The sequence below is a fragment of the Musca vetustissima genome, unplaced genomic scaffold (assembly GCF_032173495.1).
Source record: "Musca vetustissima isolate MV318-11 ecotype Yass unplaced genomic scaffold, APGP_CSIRO_Mvet_v1 utg59629, whole genome shotgun sequence".
In the NCBI taxonomy this organism is placed as follows: Eukaryota; Metazoa; Arthropoda; class Insecta; order Diptera; family Muscidae; genus Musca; species Musca vetustissima.
Genome location: NW_026873904.1, coordinates 17284 through 40109, shown reverse-complemented (window position 1 = coordinate 40109; position 22826 = coordinate 17284). Strand labels below are relative to the sequence as shown.

At 36.5% G+C, this 22826-nt stretch overlaps 1 protein-coding gene across 1 annotated transcript in view; it reads right to left on the bottom strand.

The window, feature by feature from the left end:
- The window catches only part of LOC133328979 (protein still life, isoforms C/SIF type 2-like), a gene marked incomplete at its 3' end in the record, with an annotated part of 133459 nt that extends 111283 nt beyond the window's left edge, over nucleotides 1-22176 (bottom strand). Inside the window, exons 1-3 of the mRNA XM_061537486.1 lie at nucleotides 20973-22176; nucleotides 18984-19511; nucleotides 17452-18263 (exon numbers count right to left, since the gene is read on the bottom strand). Of these exons, the coding sequence (XP_061393470.1) occupies nucleotides 17452-18263; nucleotides 18984-19511; nucleotides 20973-22176 (2544 nt within the window). The remainder of the gene's footprint in view (nucleotides 1-17451; nucleotides 18264-18983; nucleotides 19512-20972) is intronic.
- Between the last annotated feature and the right edge of the window lie 650 nt (nucleotides 22177-22826).

Sequence of the window (22826 nt, the reverse complement as noted above, 5' to 3'; positions counted from 1 at the left end):
TAATACCCTGTACCACAGTGTGGTGAAGGGTATAAACACGCCTAAAATAAGGCTTCAAACATTTTTATAAAGAAATATTAATTTTCGAGGCCTAATAGAAGAATGGATCGTTAAATCGGATGAAAATATATATGGGAGCTATATCTAAATCTGGACGGATTTTCACGAATCTTAGCACACATCATTCTAAATTCAATTCAGCACTCCGTGCCAAATTTCGTACAAATCGGAGGATATATAGGGTCTTTGGTGTACCATTTACCTTTAATCGGACGAAAATATATATGACAGCTATATTTAAATCTGAACCGATTTTCAGGAAACTTAACACACATATTTCTAGGCCTAATTCATTACGCAGTGCCAAATTTCGTGCAAATTGCAAGATTTATAGGGACTTTGGTGCACAATTTACCTTAAATCGGACGAAAATATGTATGGGAGCTATATCTAAATCTGAACCGATTTTCAGGAAACTTAACACACATCATTCTAGACCTAATTCATTACGCTGTGCCAAATTTCGTGCAAATCGGAGGATATATAGGGACTTTGGTGCATTATTTACCTTAAATCCGGCGAAACTATATATGGGAGCTATATCTAAATCTGAAACATAGCACACAAATTTCTAGGCCTAATTTAATAAGCTGTGCCAAATTTCGTGCAAATCGAGAGATATATAGAGACTTTGGTGCACCATTTACATTAAATCGGACGAAAATATATATGGGAACTATATCTAAATTTGAACCGATTTTCAGGAAACTTAGCACACATATTTCTAGGCCTAGTTAATTACGCTGTGGCAAATTTCGTGCCAATCGAAAGATATATAGGGACTTTGGTGCACCATTTACATTAAATCGGACGCAAACATATATATATATATATATATATATATGGGAGCTTAATCTAAATCTGAACCGATTTTCACAAAACTTGGCACACATCTTTCTAGATTCAATTAAGTACGCTATACCAAATTTTGTGCAAATCGAAAGATATATAGGGACTTTGGTGCGCCATTTAGATTAAATCGGTCGAAAATATATATGGGAGCTTTATCCAAATCTGAACCGATTTTCACGAAACTTGGCACACATCTTTCTAGGCCTAATTTATTACACTGTGCCAAATTTCGTTTAAATTGAAAGATATATAGGGACTTTGGTGCACCATTTACTTTAAATCGGACGAAAATATATATGGGAGCTATATTTAAATCTGAACCGATTTTTCCCAATTTCAATAGGGTTCGTTCTTGGGCCAAATAAGTGACCTATGCCAAATTTCATCCAAATCGGATCATTAATGCGACCTGTACTTTGTTCACAAAAATACATGGACGGACGGATGGACATGCAAAAATCGACTCCGAAAGTGATTCTATGCATATTCTCAAAAGGAACCATGTGTCTATTTCGTTTCCTTTTGCCTGTTACAAACATATGCACAAAGACATAATACCCTGTACCACAGTGGGGTGAAGGGTATAAACACGCCTAAAATTAGATTTCAAACATTTTTATAAAGAAATATTCATTTACGAGGCTTTATAGAGGACTACGATCTTCTATTAGGCCTCAAAAAATCCATTCTTCATATTAGGCCTCGAAAATTATTTTTGTAACCCCCAATTATTTAAAATGTCTGTTTTCATATTTAAAAAAAGATTGTCGCATGATGGACTTTTGAAAAAATCGAAATGCACACTCTTTAGAATTTTGATGAAAATAATAAAAAAACTTCAAACAACGTGGATAAATGACATGACTTTGTTTTTTCTATTCGGGCCCGGTGACGAATTATTATTCCATACGGCACCTGTTACGACATGTAATTGGCATTACTTATAAGTACATTATCACAAATTCACATTGTGTGTAATTTTGATAAAGGAAAAGCTTTAAATAATTTTCGCTCTTAAAAAATTATTTTTTTTTAATTTCTTAAATCTACCGGCTTTTAAAATCAAATACAAAGCCTAGGTTTTAATATTGTGGAGATTATGGTATGTATTATTTGTTTTTTTTTTTTCATTCCCTTTGCTACACCTCGAAATAGATTTATGTCCATCTTTTTCAATTTAATGAATGATTTCATAAAATTACATATGCATTTTTTTATAATTCGGCCAGGGTGCCTATTCCGGTCCCAAACTTCCCAACCTAATTATCACACGACACCTGCAATTAGTTGTACGAAAAAAGGATTTGAGTAATTCTAAGCATATTTGTATGATTAATCAATTAAAAAATGTCAAAATTATTGCTTCGTAACATGAGGAACGCTTTAGCATATTTTTATCCCAACCCTTTTATATATCATTAATAATAAAATGAAAATCTTTAGCACCTTATTTTACCCTTCTTGCCCCTTTTCACCTTCTATAACCTTTGTCATATACATTTTTTTTTTTTAATAAAGTTTATCGTATGGCAAAATTACTAACACACATACATACATAGTCGCCTTTGTGGTTGTTATTATTATTGTTGTTGGTCACATATGCAAAGTTGTATCCTTTGATACCAAAAAAGGACAAAGGCTTAGTTTGTTTTTTCTCTGTAAATTTTGTTGTTGTTCCTCCTTGTGTGTGCGTGTGTGTGTGTGTGAAATTCAAAGAAGCCAACATGATTTGATGAAAGTTCAAAGTTATGAGCTATGAGCTGCTAACCTCAGCACCAAAGCAAGCAATTTAAGTAGACACAGCGAATCAGAGGACATCAAAAATAGAAAAATGAAAAAACACAACAACAGAAATTGAAATAAAAATCAAGACGATAAAGTATAAAAGCGTAGAATATAGAGAATAAATGCAAACAAGTTATGAGCAATAAAACCTGGAACAACAACATCAGAGCTGAGAGCATATGCAGCCCCAGCAGCAGAACAATAAAGACGATGGATGTATGGCTGGTTGGTTGGAGATGACTATGAAGACGACACAACCCAAAAAACAGACAGGACAATTATGAATGAATGATAGAGTATTCACACTGGTGGGCCTGACTGCTGGTTGGCTGGCTGGCAGGCAGGGTGTGTGCCTGGTTATGGCTTATAAGAATCCTGACATAAACAAACAGGCGGCATAAGATGTACAGAGCTAATCTGTTGCCACAATGACATTTGATTTTTTTCTTTCATTCTTCCTTATTTTTTATTTTCAAGTATATTTTAAGTATGATTGCCTTTCGAGTATGTCTGTGTGTGTGTGCGTGAGTCTTGTGCTTACTGGCAATTGCATTTTGCGCTCAGTAACTCCCTTTGGTCCCAGTGGGGGTGGTGGCCTGGCAATTTGCCTCAACCATGGAAACAAGCAACTTGTTAAGGGCAATTTCTTGGAAATTTGTCGTTTCTACAGGCTCTTGGGGGAAAACTACTTGTGTCATGGCTAACACAGATATACTAACACACACACATACACCGAAACACCGACACACACACACAAACACATAGATGAATATGCAAATAAATTTGAATGATTACAATGCATTTGTTGAATGTCATCTTTTTTGTCGTAGTCGTCGTTATCCTTTTGGGGAGCAACAGAAAAAAAAGAAAAGCAACGAAATTGGAACATTGTGTCACCAGCATCCAAAGTCAGTCTGTCAAGCTTTTAGCCTCCATTTGTCATTTTTGCCTTTGATGATATTGCCAATATATCAACTTAAATGTTAAATGAAATGGACAGCTTGCTCTCTTATTAATCAGCAGCTGCAGCAGCACCATCTATTTTGTTACCCCTCTTCATTTTTGTTGCTGTTTTATTTTTTTCATTTCATTTTCTTTTTTGGCAATTACAAAGTCAATGTTCTTGCTGTTGATGTTGCAACCAGCTGTATAAATAATATCGAAATGGTAATATACATTTATTGGCCAACACCAATACATTCAAACACTGTATTGTGATAATAGCTCATTGCAATTGCTTCAATATCCTTGAAAAGTGAGAGAGGGAGAGAGAGAGGGGGGCCAAAAAACGAAAATTATTTTCAAGTCCTACTAAAAGAATTTTACAAAATTGAAATTGTGGACTTACAGAATGCAAACCAGTGAGCGGAGCAGTATAGTCGGACGGGGCCGACCATATGATACCCTACACAACTTCCACAAAAATCTGACTTTCTGAGGTTGTATATTCTGAGCTAGGGCAATATTTCGCGATATTTGCGCCCTCTGTCAACAAATATTTCTAATATTCAGTAGGCGAGGGTGTACTTGTCCAGATTATCTTTACCGTGGGTTATGTTATGATGTTGGGCTTTCAATTGTGGCCTATAGATCGAATCGAAAACAAAATAAAAAAATAATAACAATAAGTTTTCGGTCCACTTCATCCCAAAATTATTATCTGATCATCACCAAAAATTATAGGCGTTGTCGTTGACCATAACGAGAATCTCGTGAAAAATTACAAAGCGATCAGCGCTATATTTCCGCCCTCTAGTGTGGTAATGGGTTACTAAATAATATCTGAATAGGTGAGCACCTGTAAATATTTAAGTGTAACACCCACATCCGAGTACATACGACAATGTAATTGGTATCAATTTAAAGGTCAACCACTCCTCTTCGATACACTATCAACTTCTCGGGTCTATATCCTTCAGGAGTAAATATATACGCCACACAATAAAAATTTTGTAATTTTTCACACAAAAGTCAGGGTCCATTTGACTAGCTAACTATTGCCCGATTTTTATCAAGACAGGCATGCTTATTCTTTGGCCCACTCCCCTTCTCCATGCGGTATTTTCGACATAATTGCAGCCTTTGGAGAGACCAGAAATACCGACAAAAATAAAGTTTTTGGTCCATTTCATCCCCTAAATATTAACTGAGCTTTTCCAAAAACATTAGTGGTCTTCATTGGCCAGAACCCATCCTACATGCAAAATTTCGTGAAGATTGGTCCATAACTGTGGCCGGTATCGTGTTTACAAATTACAATGGACGGACGAACACACATGTCTAGATCGACTCAGCTATTCGAGATATGACGATCGGTAAAGGTGGGTCTAGGACCAATATTTCGCGGCGTTACAAACTTTTGGGGCTGCACAAAGCTATAATATCCTGACAACATAGTAGTGTAGGGTATAACAAGTCATCCCGACGCTTGATATATGTCCATGTGGTAGGCGTGGATTGTTTAATATTTTTATGGGCGTGTATTGTTTAAAGAATATTTTTCAAGGCCTAAACTATTTAAAGAATATTTTTCCATTCCTGGATTATTTAAAGAATATTTTTCAAGGTCTTATAAAAGGGCTGGATTTTTTAAAGAATATTGTTCAACGCCTTATAATAGGCCAGGATTTTTTTAAAGAATATTTTTTATGGCGTGATTTTTGTAAATGTTTTTTTCTAAGATTTGATATTAGGGTTGATTTGTTTAAAGAATGTTTATTTCGAATAATATTTTTTTAAAGGCCAAGGTCCGATTTTTTTTAGAAAATTTTATTCAATGCTTCGTAGGCGTGGATTCTTATATACACTGTGGTACAGGGTATTCTGTCTTTGTGCATATGTTTGTAACAGACAAAAAGAAACGAGATGGACACATGGTTCCTTTTGAGAATATGCATAGAATCACTTTCTAAGTCGATTTATGCATGTCCGTCCGTCTGTCTGTCCATATTAAATTGTAAACAAAGTACAGGTCGCATTTATGATTCGAATTGGATGAAATTTGGCAGAGCTCATTCATTTGGCCCAAGGACGAACCCTATTAAAATTGGGGAAATCAGTTCACATATAGTTTCGTCCGATTTTCAGTAAATGGTGCACCAAAGTCCCTAAATATCATTCGATTTGCATGAAATTTGGCACAGCGTATTCAATTAGACCTAGATAAATGTGTGCCAAGTTTCGTGATTTAAGGTAAATTGTGCGCCAAGGCCCCTAAATATCTTTCGATTTGCACGAAATTTGGCATAGTGTACTGACATGAGTCTAGACTGACGTGTGCTAAGTTTCGTGAAAGTCGGTTCAGATTTAGATATAGCTCCAGTGTATAGTTTCGCCCGATTTTAGGTAAATGGTGCACCAAACGCCCTAACAATCATTCGATTTGCACGACTTTTGGCATAGCGTACTAAATTAAGTCTAGAATAACGTGTGTAAAGTTTCGTGAAAATCGGTTCAGATTTAGATATAGCTCCCATATATATATTTTTGTCGGATTTAATGTAAATGGTGCACCAAAGTACCTATATATCTTTCGATTTGCACCAAATTGTTCATATCGTACTAAATTAAGTCTAGAACGACGTGTGTTAAATTTCGTAAAAATCGGTTCAGATTTAGATATAGCTCCCGTATATATTTTCGTCCGATTTTAGGTAAATAGTGCAACAAAAGCTATATATATGCTTCGATTTGCACGAAATTTGGCATAGTGTACTGAATTAAATCTAGAACGATGTGTGTTAAATTTCGTGAAAGTCGGTTCAGATTTAGATATAGCTCCAGTGTATAGTTTCGCCCGATTTTAGGTAAATGGTGCACCAAACGCCCTAACAATCATTCGATTTGCACGACTTTTGGCATAGCGTACTAAATTAAGTCTAGAACGACGTGTGTTACATTTCGTAAAAATCGGTTCAGATTTAGATATAGCTCCCGTATATATTTTCGTCCGATTTTAGGTAAATAGTGCAACAAACTCCATATATATGCTTCGATTTGCACGAAATTTGACATAGTGTACTGAATTAAGTCTAGAACGACGTGTGTTAAATTTCGTGAAAATCGATTCTGATTTAGATTAGCTTCCATATATATTTTCGTCCGATTCTAGGTAAATAGTGCACCAAAGTCCCTATATATTTTTCGATTTCCACGAAATTCGGCATAGCGTACTGACTTCAGCCTAGAATGATGTGTGTAAAATTTCGTGAACATCGATTCCGATTTAGATATTGCTCCAATATATATTTTCTTCCAATTTTAAATAAATAGTGCACCAAAGACTCAAAGGTTAGGCTGATTGACACAACATTTTTGCACAACGTATAGCCAAACGTGTGTCATGGTTTGTTTGAATTTGTTCAGATGTAGATATAGCTCATATTGTAGTTCATCCAATTCCATGTTAATGGCCATTCTGTTAGGATGAATCTTTTGAATATACACATAGTGGTGAAGGGTATCATATAGTCGGCCCCGTCCGACTTTACTACATTCCTTACTGGTTTTAAATTAAGTTATGTTCAAGGTCCAACAGGCATGGATTTTATTAAATTAAGTTATTTTATATAGTCCCAAAGTTGTGTAGTTTTTAATTAAATTTTTTAAAGGCCTAAATTAAAATATGGACTTAAAAAAATCAAAGCTTAGAATGGGGATCTAAACAAATATAATTCTTCAATGCCTAATACAAGGATTGGATTATTTTAAAGAATATTTATTTTTAAGGCCTAAAACGACGCATGGATTTTTTTTCAATTATTTTTCAAGGCCTAATAGGATTTTTTAAGAGATATGAAATAAAATATATTTTGAAGGCCTAAAAAGATCAAGAATTTAAAAAAAATATTATTTCATGGTCTAATAAGAGGCGTAGCATTTTTGAAAGAATATGTATTACAATTTATTTTATATATAGAAATGCTACGGAAGCTGATCGTATATATATGAAGAAGCTTTATAAAGTATTTTATCTTATAAATGACTTCTGAAGCTATGATTATTTGGCAACACTCTCACACCGGCTGACCTGACCCTGCCTTTTGTCATTCACAGTGTTCAACTGTGTATGAGTGTGATGACTCTTACATTAGTGTGTGTTTGCCTGCATCTTGTGCCTGTTTATTTGTTTGTGCACACTTTTGTGAATTCAGTTAGTTTTGATCTTGTCCTCTTGCCAGGGCTTTAATTTTATCCAAAGGCCAAATAAGGAATCAAATTTGCACCAAGATTTTTAATTATGTCTAATGGCTTTGCTGGCTATCTGCAATTATTGTCCAATTGATGAAACATTTTGCAGATTTGTTAGCAACATTAACAACATTTGCAAGTTTGTGTGTTCGTGTGTATCTGTCGTTTTTTTTTTGGTTGTGCCAATTTACCAATAATTGAATTGAATTCTGAAGGTAAAATTGATAGAAAAAAAGATTTAATTATTGACCAGATTGTATTCGGTTGAAATGTTAATTTGTGTTGCACAATATTAGGCTTGCAGCTATATTTAAGTTTGGAAGGCATTAGAAGTGGTACTGAATGTTGGGGAGAGTAAAACATAATAAATTGAATATAAGCAATAAAAAGTTTTCTTTTAAAAAATCTGTTAAAGTCTACGCCTAATATTAGGTCTTGTACTAATCAGCTGGTGCATGCTCCTGACCAGCATCTGACCACCAGACTTGAATAGTTCGGCTGGTAACCCATCGGTTCCTGCTGCATTATTGTTCTTGGTATACACTCTAAACTATCATCTCTTCAACGCCACTATTTGCTATCAGAAGCTTTTCAAAATGCTCCTTCCAGATCCTCAACACGCTATCTGTATGTGTCAACAGGTTTCCTTCTTCATCTCTACAGAAGGATGTGCCTGCACCAAAGCCTTCGGTTAAGTGTTTTACTCGTTGGTAAAATTTCCGGACTTCATTCGGACTCCTGTACATCTCGATTTGCTCACGATCACGTTTTTCTTGTTGTTTCTTCTTTTTTCTGAAAACACGTTTCTCCTCTCTCCTTTTCTCCCGATAATTCTCCATCACGTTATGTGTTGCTACTGTCTGCAGGGTTGCCCTATACGCTGCGTTTTTCGCATCAGTAGCATTACGACACTCCGGGTCGTACCATGGGTTTCATGGTGGTGGTTTTTGGTACCCAAGTGTTGCTTTTGCTGCAGTTTATAGGGAGTGGGTAATTCTTTGCCATTGTGCTTCTATACTATTATCGGGACAAGAAGTGCTTTCTTCAAGCAGGTGGGTAAATTGAATTGGCCACGGCCTTTGCATTAAAACTCCTAGCACAGTTTTAATGTCATGGCCAGGGCAACGGTCATATGCTGTTTCTAGGCGCTCGTAATATATGTCTTTGGTCTGTTCATCTTTATCTTCGGTTGGAGGAGCATGGGCGCAAATGAGATTGATATAGAAGAACTTCGGTTCTACACGGATTATAGCAATTCGCTCATCTACTGGAGTGAATCTGGACACGAGGTCTTTTATTCTTCTGTTAACTATAAATCCGCATCCAAATTCATGTCTCGTTTCATGACAGCTATAATACAGGTCGTAATCGTCTGATTTCCATCGCATCGCCAGTCCCTTTCAATCGCATTTCCTGTAAGGCAATAATATCGGCTGCGCCCGTTCTGTACAACGTGCGCACATTCCAAGTGCAGATTCGCTGATCCTTTATACGTTTGCGGGGGTCGTCAGCATTGCGGGGGGTTTGGTTTTCTTGTTCTTTGCTTTATCATAGTAGGTTGGGTTTTCCGAGTGTAGGCAACTAACCCGACGCCTCAACCCAGTTTTTATAGTTCTTATGGGTGAACTGTGTCCCGTGCACAAAAAAGGAAACAAGACGATATGTGCCAACTATTTAAGGCCATGCCTACGTTCCATTTCTGCATATAATTAATATGGCTATGCAGTGTGCTGTGTGAAGTGGCACAAAGCCAATGGTCAATGACATCATTGCACCATACCAATGCCCTTCAGTACCGAAGCAAATCCACCAAGGTGACAGATTTTCACTCTGTGAAATCTTTTTAACATCCTGTTGGAAAATCGACACATACCACCTATTTGTCGAACATAAAGCCGCATTCGACAGCAAATCCGTTCACATGTTTTAAAGCCTACGTCGATGGCATTCCTGCAAAATTAATATGACTATGCAGGATAACTTTAAGTGGCACAAGGTCAGCTGTTAAAGTAGGAAAGGACCTATTGGAGCCCTTCAATACCGAACGGGGATTCAGACAAGGTGACAGTTTGTCGTGTGATCTTTTTAACATCCTGTTGGAAAAGATCATACGAGACGTAAAGGTGAACAGAAATGGCACTCTGTACAGCAAACAACACATGTTATTCGCCTACGCCGATGACATCGATATAATGGGTCGAACATTGAGAGCTGTAACAGCCACTTTTGAACAAATTGAAAAGGGGTCTGCAAAAGACCAAGCTGATGGTATCAACGCGTAATACATCCAGTAGACTCGGACCAACTGTGGAACTTGAGAACTACAGCTAAGTATGTAATATTAGGGCTTTAAAAAATTATGTTTAAAAATCTACGCCTAACAATAGGCCTTGACAAAATTATGTTTCGTAACGCCTTATATTAGCGTTTGGAAAAATGGTCTTTAAAAAATAAACCACTTAAAAAAGTATTCCTTAAAAATCCACACCTCCATTAGGCCTTAATAATATTTTCAAAATATATGAAATACCCCTGAAAGATATTCCAAATGTAGGAGGCATTTCATTCAAATATATATAGAAATAATATATATAGAAGATTTTCAGGATCCTGTAAGTATATTTGACCATCCTTAGAACATTCTAGCAAAGTCTTGGTTAAATGATTAAAAAGTTTCCTTACACTATATTCGTGTTTTTTTTTTTAACAAATTGTAAATTTTCGCCTCCCTGATTAACAACAACAATTGTTGTGGTCGTATGGAGTGTCCTCTCTGCGAACATTTCACTTTGATTGTAGTTTTGCGATTGAACAATATGCGGTATATTATTTCATTTGGGATTATGTTAATTGTCATTGGGGATAGAAGCGGAAAAATAAAACACTTCCCCTTCCTCCCCAACTTAAATGAAATGCCTCTCACACACTCTCCTTCACACCCGCAACCAGGACATACTGGAAGACATTTATAAATTACTAGCATTTGTTGTGTGCCAACAATTCCCATTATTGCTTCACATTATTTGTAGACATTGAATAACAAATAAGATATCGGTCTGTCTCTTCGGTTGTCAGACATGCCTAAAAGCCTGATACTTGAGAAAAAAATACCGATTTCCTGGAAGGTGTTTTTCTTTTTGCTGTTGTGATTGTGAAAATCCTTCGCAATGGCAGCATATGACAAGCCACACCTTCACGATTTAATCATTGTCATCAATAAATTCCCCATTTCCATTCTGGGATTGCCAATCATAAATATGAAGTGGGTTGCTTTTCAGCACCAGCAGCATCTTCCGTTCCTTCATTCTTTTGCAATTCACATTTATTCATTCATTCGTTCGTTCGTTGATACGAATGTAATGGATCATAACAAAGAAAAAAAGAAAACAACAATAAAAAACGAACTCAGAATTGAAGTATTCAGTATCATTCATGCCGCAGTCATTCTCCACTATTGCCGGTGGACTGGTGTCCCCGTCAGCCCTCTAGCTTGGCATGCTGTAAATCCTAAGGGTCCGTTAATCGAAGTAAAGTGTTGGTACTTGTTATCAATGTTATTCAGAGGTATGGCAGGCGGAATGACTGGCTCGTACGGCTGTATTGTGACAATGGTTACAGTGTTAGTGGTAAATGTCACAACCATACACACTCACACATATCAATTCATATCGTTTTCTCCAATCGAAGGTGTTGTCATAAATATTGGTTGTGTATGTGTGTGTGTGTAGGATAACAGATTCATATTCTCTTATTCTTTGTTATTGATAATTGCTCAACAGTGGTGGAAAGGAAATCTATTTTGATGTTTTGTATTTTATACGTTGGGCGCCAAATATATCCCAATACAAAGGGATGTGTGTTTGAAAAAATTGGCACAATTTGTTTATTATATTTTGATGTTTTGTATTTTATACGTTGGGCGCCAAATATATCCCAATACAAAGGGATGTGTGTTTGAGAAAATGGGCACAATTTCTTTCTTATTTGTCATCGACAATTTGTGAACAGTGTTGAGAAGAAAATTCTTTATTTTGTAGTTTTTCTATTTGTTTCACACGTTGGGCGCCAAATATAATTATACCACAATTAAAAGTGTTGACATAAATTTTATGAATGTGTGTGCCCTAAGGGAAGACAGACAGTTGTTCAACTGTAGTGAGAAGAAAAGGAACTTGATAAATTTATATTGTACACGTTGGGCGCCAAATATGCCAAAGAGAATTTGAGTGTATGTTTTAAAATGTGGTCACGTCGTATATATTTTTTTTTTATCAGTACTAAGAAGAAAATTATCTTTCTTTTGATATTTTTGTTTTGCACTTTGGTCGCCATTTTTGCTTATATCGCAATTCACGGTGGTGGTATAAATATTGGGTAGGTGTGTGGGGGGAAATCAGTCAGTAAGTTTTTCCCTCCTTCATAGGTAAATTAAAAGAAACCTTATGTAGTAGTTATGCTTCTAAAACTTTGGGCGCCAAATTGGCTCATTTATCATTAAAAACAATTGGGAAGATGTACGAAATGTTCTTTTTGTGGGGAGTTGTTTTTAAGACCTTCCCTATGAAAGGAAACCTCTCTTCTATAAAAGAAAGCCTGTTCCACAGGCAAAAGACTACTACTACTTACTTAGCCGGATTGTGACAGAACTTTCGTTCCATAAGCCAAGCTTAGAAAGGATTTCCAGGCGCTTCGGTCTTTTTCCAATTTGAAACACCATTTTCGGCAATCTTGTCTTCGACTTTATCTTTCCAACGTGTTCTTGGCCTTCCCCTTCTGCGTGAACCATCAGCTGGTTCGCTTTTATATGCCTTCTGGGCTGGGGCATCTTCATCCATTCTCACAACATGACTTAGCCAACGTTGTCGCTGCAGCTCAATACGTCTAACAACAATGTCGATGGCCGAGAATAGCTGATACAACTCATGGTTCATTCGACGGCGATATTAACCGTCAAAACAGATCGGCCCATAGATCTTTCTGAGTATTTTTCTCTCAAACACTCCACGAACTGCCTCATCTGCTTGCGTAAGTACCCTCTGCTTCAGATCCGTATAGCATCACGGGTAGTATCAGCGTCTTGTAGAGTGTGAGTTTGGTCTGGCGGGAGGTGGCCTTGTTTTTGAGTTGTTTGCTCAGACCATAGTAGCATCTGTTGGCCATCACAATCCTTCTCCGAATTTCAAAACTTATGTCATTCGTTTTATTTATGGCGGTACCAAGGCATGTAAAGTCTTTGACTACCTCGAAGCTGTATTTCGCAAGTTCCACAGTTGGTCCGAGTCTATAGGACGTCAGTTTGGTCTTCTCGCCGTTTATTGCTAGACCCACTTTGGCAGACTCCTTATCAATTTGTTCAAAGGTTGCTGTTACCGCTCTCAATGTTCGACCCATTATGTCGATGTCATCAGCGTAGGCGAGTAACATGTGTTGTTTGGTGTACAGAGTGCCATTTCTGTTCACTATTGCCTAGCAGGCAATAGTATTCTAGTAGGATGTTAAAAAGGTCACACGACAAACTATCACCTTGTCTGAATCCTCGTTCGGTATTAAAGTGCTCCGAGAAGTCTTTTCCGACTTTAACTGCTGATCTTGTGCCTGTTAAAGTTATCCTGCATAGCCATATTAATTTTGGAGGATTGCCAAACGCAGACATGGTTTTATACACCTCTGAACGGATAGGGCTGTTGAATGCGGCTTAATAGTCGACGAATAGGTGCAATGTGTCGACGAATAGGTGTGTGTCGTGAGTTTTTTTCCAGGATTTACGCAGAGTGAAAATCTGGTCAATGGTGCATTTGCCAGGTCTGAAGCCACATTGGTATGGTCCAATAATGTCATTGACCATTGGCTTCAGTCGTTCACACAACACACTGGATAGCACTTTATATGCGATGGGAAGAAGGCTAATTTCTCTATAGTTGGAATATATCGTCTTGTCTCCATTTTTGTGCACGGGACAGTAAATTAGAGATCAGTAAATTATTATTCAGAGATATATAAGCTCTTCTAGAGATTAAAACCCTTTTTTAGACCTCTTCTATAGCAAAAGGCCATATAGGCGTATAAGGGTCCTTAAATGTGTTCATTAAAAATCAAAATTTATATTGTTTTCCTGAAAAAAAATGTTTTCAAAAAATCCGTATGGTGTCTGAAAAATTATTTTTAACAAAACAATCATATAATGATTATTCTTTGAAAATTAGGTCCCTGAAAAAAAAAATATTCCTTAAAAATCCACATTCAAGAGTTATGCAAATCACGGTGTTGCTGCCTTCAAACTCTCTCTACAATTTCACTTACAGGAACTAGGTGAAGTCATAACAATTTCAATAAAGAATAAAAAAAAACAAGTTGAAAGGAAAACTTATTTGTTTGTATGGAGGTAAAGTATCCCATCATACACTCACTCACTCTCAGGTTCGCCATCCCACATAACACATGTATCTGTTCGTTAAACACATTTACATTTCACATTTTAACAATAAAACGTTTTAACTTTTAAATTAACATTTCTCTGGGGATTGGCACATCTATCCATTCATCCAGCCAGCCATTCACGACACATCCTAAGTACTTGGGACTCACATGCACACACACCCACACACACACCTATGCTCTACACAACACTTGGAGTTAAGCGGATACTAAGTGAATTTTTATATGTGTCAGTGTGTGTGCTTGGGCACATAAAGAAGTTTCGTCAAAGAAAGCTGTCTTAAAGGAATACAAATATGCAGACCCAGGTACGGAAAGAGGGGTGGAGAGAGAGATAGAGAGAAAGCGACAGACAAAAGGGCGGCGGACAGACACAATGACAAGTGTTTGTTTGTTAAATGTACGATGATGAGTTTCCTTTAAGAATCTGCTGTTTTTATTGTTATTGTTGTAGTTTCCTTTTCTTCATCATTTTAGTCTTGCACTTCTTATTCGTCATATATATATATTCCAAACCATAAGTAAACAACTAGGCTAACCTATGTGGAGGGCAGGAGGGCGCTTTTACAAAAATCCTAAAGAAAATATGTTAAGGTCTTTGGCACACACACACAAATGCTTTGGTGTTTTCAATTAGTAAAAGTAAATCAGTGGAGGGCAAAAGGCAACAATAAAAAAAAAACAACAACAACATGTTAAACACAACCCAGTTGAAAATTGACTGTAATTTAAGTTGAAGGCAATGGCTGCTGGTGGGAATGGTAGCTCGGGGTGTGTGAAACATTTTCCTGCAGTTCAGGTTGATGATTTTCCATTACATTTCCATTTACAATTTAATTTTTTTAGCTTTGTCTTCTCTGTTTTTTTCTTTTTTTTTTTGGCAACATCCTTGTGATACATTTTTATGTCCTTGAGCAAAATGGCCCCAGACCACAAGGGAGTGGGGAGAACACACAAATCTATGGTAGGATGATTTTGCATGCTTGACTTAAAATTGGAAGGTTGACAAAATTATATCTCTCTCGAACACACACAAATACACATACATACTCGTGTAAATAACAATAGCAATAAAGGTGAGTTTCATTCATTCACATGTCATAACCGAACTCTGAGTAATGTGACCTGTAAGAGAGTTAACTGAAATGACAGGCAGACAGTCAGTTGAACCTTGCCACATCATGCTGGGATTTGGCAAATGTTACGATTGTGGTCTACGATATGAGGTTTACAGTTGATGCTAGCAAAGACACCAACCACAAGCGATGCCGCAACAAAGCTTTTGTGGTTCAATGCTCTTTTTTCTGTTCAGTGTGTGACAGTTTTGGTTTGACAGTTGATGCGAGTATGCGAAGAGAGAAGAGTGTGTGGGAGTGAGCGTGAAAAAAATGTTTAAAAAGTAATATGTTTACCAACTGCCAGTCTTTGAATGTTTGGCCTGTTTAACAGGTTTTCTTTCTTGGTTCTTATTTGTGGATTTGTCGGCTTATGACGCTTTTTTCTAGGCGACAAGGCACAGTGGATGATTTGTTTGAAACAGAGAAGGGAGCATTTTAGAAAATTATTTCTTTTAACATTCTTTAAGAATTCTGTAAAAAAGACAGCTTAAGGAGTCATGTTGATAATTTCTGGGTCTCATGTGGAGGAATATCTCTTCTATAAGAATTCTGGTTATCTACAAAAAGACCTTATAGTTTGCTATAGGAAGAACTGGTGGTCTTATATAGGAAACCCTTTAAGTCTTTAATCGACAGACCTACTTCTAAAGAAGGGTCTGGTGGTATTCCTTTGCTTTCTTAATGAAGGACTTTTGGTATTCTGTGGAAAGATCTTTGCTCATCTATGGAGTGAACTTTTGAACTTGTATAGCAAGATCTGCTGTTATTTTATATAAAGACCTTATAATTATTTCTACAAAAAGACCTTATAATACAAGAAATAAAAAATTGTTTTGTATTCTAAATAAAGACATCATGGTATTCTGCAGAAATCCTTTTTTTATTAAAAAATACTTTTCCTATAGAAGGATCTTCTCCTCTTCAGATAGAAGTCACCTTTTGAAGATAGACGGACTTTTTCTTGATATAGAAGACTTCTCCTAGATAAGAAGGTCTTTTGTAAGGACTGCTTCTGATGAATTGAGGACCTTTTTCTATGAAGGGGTTAGAGCATAACTTCCGGAGAAAGAAGACTTCTTCTAGAGATAGTAGACCTCTTTTAGAAAATTATAACTTTTATGAAAAATCATAACTTTTATAGGTAGACAACAAAAAAATTTAGAAAGACTTCACCTTAAAAGACTCTTCACTTAGCATTCTTATTAAATAATTGTTATACTGAAGAATAAACATTTTACATATATAAAATCTCTTCGAGAGATAGACTTCAACTTCTAGAAGAAAATCTCGTCTATAAATAGATTGTAGAAGGGGGTTTATCCTTAGTCCCTTATCAGTTATAAAAATAATTAATTATATTATATTTTGGATTAGATCCCAGGCCAAACGATTAACGTAAAAGCTGGATCATAATCTTTCTTATAATATAATAAATTATATTTATTGAAAAAAATCCCAACCGGACGATGAACGTCTAAGCTGGATTATTTTCCAAAATTCTATTAACTGAGGGGTAGAATAAAAGAAACACTCCGCTTAATTTTTGGAATGATGTTTATTCGTCAACAGTTAATGAGGAATGATCTTAAATTAAACATTGTTCTGACTTATATAGGTAAAAATGAGTAATGAACAATAATAAGAATAAGAAAAAGAGAGTAGGATTATTTAAATGAGTGAGTATTGATCAAACAGTTAAACGAAAACTCTTTTGAGTGATAATAAAATGTTCTGAGTGATAAATTGTCACAAGCGAAGAGTAAATAATTATTACAGCAAGTGTCAATAATAGTTACACAATAACATAATAAAAATTATAATATAAATCAAACTTTTGCATTTAATGCATAATAATTAATAAAAATAATAAAATAATCATGTGGCTGCTACATTCTCCCCCTCTGGCACAGAAATCGTCCCGATGATGTGACAGAACTTCTTAGTATCTTAATGGCGGCTTTCTCGTTCGTAAAGACCTCCTTAGATTGTCGTTCTGGACTTCAGGTAACACGTTTCTTAAGTCAGCTTTGTTGTGGGAAGATTGTTGCTTCATAGAGTCAATATCGGTTGTTGCATTTTCTGCTGATGTTGCATCTATGTTCTTGTTGTGCTGTTTGCTTGTTGTTGCTTCGTCGCACGTAGAGGTTATTGGTACATTGATATTATCTGTTGTTTTCAAATTTTGTGTTGTTGGGAATTCGGATCTCTGTTGTCGGGTTTTCGAATATAATGGAATCATTTCTTTTCCTTCATAAATAGTTAGGTCTGAGGCGTGATATTTGCCCAAAGGTTTATGTATATTGTCCATCGTTGCAATGGTATAACATGCTGCTCCTTGTTTGTCCACAACTATGTATGGTCCATCTCGTCTAGGCACAAATTTCGAAGTAAGGTTGCTTCCTTTATTACTAATAATATGGGTCGATATTAAAACTTTGTCTCCGACCTTAATTTCTTTTTGAGGTAGTCTTTTTAGATCGGCATATAATTTGTTCCGATCCTGCATCCTTTCTTCAGATTCCTTGGCTATCTTAAGTGCATCTGCCAATCGTAGAAGATGAGGTGTAATCTGTGGCACAAAATTCTCCGCAGTGACAATCGCTCTTAAATCATTTTGCACTTCGCAAGGACTTCGTAATTCACGGCCAAAAGTAAGGTAAGCTGCCGAATAACCAGTTGTCGAACATTTGGAAGTATTCATTGCAAAACGTATTGATGACAAGTTCAAGTCCCAGGATGTATGATCTTGACCGACACAAATGGAAAGTTGTACTTTGAGGTCTCTATTTTTCCGCTCAACGGGATTAGCTTCCGGATGATATACTGGAGTGAAAGACTGGGTGATTCCTAAACAATATGCGAGTTTCTGCATTACACCCGATATAAATTGAGGACCATTATCGGAGTGTATACGCCTTGGTATTCCATATCTCAAAAGGACTTCATTTAGAAGTATAAGAGCACAATTTTCTGCTGAGGCTACTTTTAAAGCAAATAGTTCTGTCCATCTACTGCAAAGATCTTCTACTATTAAAATCCATTGATTGCCTTGTTTAGTTCTTGGTAGAGGTCCAAATAGATCTATAGCAATAATTTCAAATCTTTTATTGCTGCTCACTGTTTGAAGTAGGCCCATAGGCTTCATATTAGACGGCTTATATCGTTGGCATTCTATGCATCCTTTTATATAATCTTTGATTTCGGAACGCATCTTCGGCCAGTAGTAATGTTGTGTAATTCGGTTTATTGTCCTTTCTATGCCATAATGACCGGCTGTGGGGCTATCATGGTAATTGAACAGAATGTTCGTGCGCATAGATCTGGGTATTACTAGTTGACCATTCTCAGAATCTTCTTCTGAGCAAAATCGGTATAGTACACCATCTAACATAATATATCCCCTTTCGGTATATCTGAATACATTTTCATCATTATTTTCAAATGAAGATATTATGTTTCTCAAATCTGGATCTTCTATTTGGGATTTGCGGAATTCCTCAGCTCCTTTTCTTGGGAAATCAATATGAACAGAGAAACACTCACATTTGACGTCACTAGTAGTATGATGACTACACGGAGGACGTGAAAGTGTATCGGCAACATGATTTTGTCGACCTGGCGTATACTCTATTTTAATATTGAATGATTGTAATAACAATGCCCATCTTGCTAAACGACCAGTGGGGCTTTTAAGGCTAAACAGCCACTTCAATGGTTGATGATCGGTTTTAACCAACACTTCGGAACCTTCAATATATCCTCTGAACTTGTCCACGGCCCAAACTATAGCCAAAGCTTCTCTTTCGGTCGTTGAGTAGTTTTTCTCTGCAGGAAGCAATAAACGACTGGCGTATTCAATAGTTCTTTCAAACTCCTTCTCCCCCTGGATCAAAACAGCCCCTAAAGCATAATTGCTTGCATCGGTTTTTAAAATAAAAGGCATATTTTCATCAACTTGTTGCAAAATTGGTGGGGAGGTTAACAATTTCTTCAACATATCAAAGGCATTTTGTTGTTTTTCACCCCAATGCCATGCTGCATTCTTTTTAGTCAAATCTGACAATGGTTTGGCTATATTTGCAAAAGAGGGAATAAATCTCCGATACCACGAACAGGTTTGCATAAATGATAGGACCTCTTTGCAGTTTCTGGGATTCCTACGCTTCATTATTGCATCGGTTTTCTCAGTATCAACTTTAAGTCCATTCCTTGTTAAGATATGGCCCAGGTATTTTACTTCTGGTTTACAAAAGAAACATTTTTCTCGATTAAGGTATAGCCCAAATGATTTCAGTCGCTGAAGCGTTTGTTTTAAATCGGATATATGAGTCATAAAATCTTCAGAACATATAATTATGTCATCCAAATATGCTAATATCAATATATTCGGCAATCCATTTTTAAATTTGTCGATGAGACGTTGAAATGTCGCTGGTGCATTTTTCAAACCAAACGGCATTCGATTGAAAACAAAGATGCCAAATGGGGAAGTGAAAGCCGTTTTCATTTTATCTTTTTCTGCTACTTTTATTTGCCAATAGCCAGAACGAAGATCCAAAGTTGTCATAAATGGAGTGGTTTTTGCGGCATGTAACAGATCGTCGATTCTCGGCAGTGGATATGTATCCGTAACAGTGATCGCATTTAGACGGCGATAATCGACACAAAATCTAACAGTTCCATCCTTTTTGGGAATCAATACCACTGGGAATGACCACGGGGATTCAGTTTCTTCGATTATTCCATTTTTCAGCATTTTGTCCAATTCACTTTTTAACAACACCTTCATACGGGGAGAAATCCTATACGGCGGATTTGATATTGGTTCCCGTTCTCCTGTATTTATATAATGTTCTACTTGCGTTAAGGGTTCGTTTATATCATTGAAGATGTCTTTTTCAGACATTAATAAACCATTCAAAACTTCCCTTTCATTATGATTTAAATGTGGACCTTCATAATCACGAAGTTTTATATCCACCGAATTCAATTCGAGCGACGCAAACATTTCGTCGCAATAGTGCTCATATTTTGTCCTTTTTAAAGGTGGAAATAACCCATCATTATTTTTAGTCTCCATGCCTTCAGGAACCGAATTTTCAAAAATTTTGTTAATGGATTTTGGGGAATAGTCATTATTTCCTTTTTCAAAATTAGCCAAAAATGCATTCAATTCGCTCGGTCTTACGTTTACCTTTTCAACCATTGATATACTTAATTTTGACGGATTGGATTTAAATGGGAATATTTGCTTTGGATCGTCCTTAAAATACCATGTATGTTGAGCTAAGTCCAAGACAATTCCACATTCCTTAAGGAAGTCTATTCCGAGCAAAGTCCTATTATTTGTTGCATTAGGAAAACATATAAATTGAATCTTTTTAAATCGCTTTCCAATAATTATATCTGCAACAGTAGACAAAACATGTTCATATCGTGGAACACCATCAGCTAAAATTACTTCTGCTCTGACTTTTTGAAACTGATTTCCTCTCATGAGCAATTTTTGGTATAATTGAAATCCTGCAACACTTGTCCTGGCAGCAGTGTCAAAATAAGCTTCTCCTTTTAAGGCATAAACATTAATATCCACTAAAGGAACATCACTTCCAACCATTGTTGTGTGTAGGGAATTAAAATCCAATGGCTTTTCCTGTTCATTTTTCATGTTGCAATTCGGGCAATTGGAACGATAGTAACCTTCCATACCACATCCATAGCAATTTAATTTTGACTCGTTGGCCTTAACTTTTTTATGCTTTTCAGCCTCAATCTTTTTGAAACAGTTTTCTGCTAGATGATTTTTCTTTCTACAGTACGTGCATCGTAAGAAGGACTTTTCATTGGATTGTGGTAGTTTTGATTTTTCATCCTTGTTCTCCTGCCTATTTTCTGAAATGTTCATTTCAATTTCTCTAGCTTGTTGTAAAAGTTCTTGGAACGTTTTAACGCTTGTACGAGATATAGCACCTCTTATTTGAGAATTTAACTGACCAAATAACATATCTATCATAGTTTTTTCAGACAGCTTCTCGGATAACTGAGCAAATAATCTCCTTTTTCTACATACAAAAGCATCTGTTGTTTCAAATGTCTTTTGCTTTTCTTGACAAATATCATTGAATATCCTCCAATCTGGCTTTACGGGTGCAAATGCATTACGAAGAAGTTCTATTGCATCTTTAAATGAACGTGCTTCGTCCTGAACTCCTTGCCACCATGTCGAGGCGTAACCTTCTAGCAATAAGGGGAAACTATTAAGAGCACTAGACTCAGATATATTTTCGGCTTCTTTATAGACCTCGATTGTTGCAATAAAATCCTCGACTTTTGTTGAGTTTCGTCCACCAGAGAATCGTGCAGTGCAACCAGTAAATGTCGTTTTCTTCTCTTGGTTAATTGATATACCACTTAAAATTTGTTGAAATTGGACATCCGTCAATACAATATTTTGTTGGACCTGTGAGAACGCATTTGCTGAGGAATCATTAGATGACATAACACTGTTGCTGCTAGTGGTATTTCTTGGTAAACCCTGTGACTGTACTTGAGATGATGCAGAAGCAAACGATGGTGTGTGGTTATTTGATCCTGAAGTTGTTCCATTGGTACCGTTAATTGTATTGGTTATTTCAATCGAATGTGTCGAGCGAGGTGTGGTAACGGTCTGCTCTAACGGTGCATTATTGTTGCTTTCCGCAACCGAAGGGTTAATTCTTGGACTCCTTCTAATCATTTTTAAAATACCCCAAAAATTCTTAATTTTGATATTGGGAAACCCTGCTCTTCACTCAAGAGTGTGGGAGTCAATTAAGAATCACAATAAGATTTTCTCTTAGAAGAGTTTATCTGATTCCACTCAACGGTGATGAACTCAATTTATTTATTAGCAACAGCAACAACAACTCTCTTGCTTCTGTGATAACAGAGCCAACAACAGAAATGTTTCTCGTTGAAAACGGAGACGATGATGAGCGACAAGCAATTATATGTGAGCTGAGCAACAACGACAACAAAAGGTGACAACCAATAACCAATATAACACAATATGCTAGAGAGATCAATGACGACGATGGAATTGAAACAGTTGAGTGATGATTAACAACAACTGATGTAGCGATGTAAATGCAATGCCAACAACAACACAACAATAAAAGTGAGACACGTGTTGATCGGTGGTTAGCAACAACAACAACAAACAGTGATGACAGCAGCGATGACGACTGCAATTTTGAGAACTCCTCGAAGTGATTGTTAACAAACTGCACTAATGATGCTGTAACAGCGACAATGTTGGTTTCTCCGACTGCGATTGCGGCGAAACAGTGCTATGGTAGGCTTTAGTCTAGCCACAATATTTGATTAAATCACCCACGTGTTATGCTT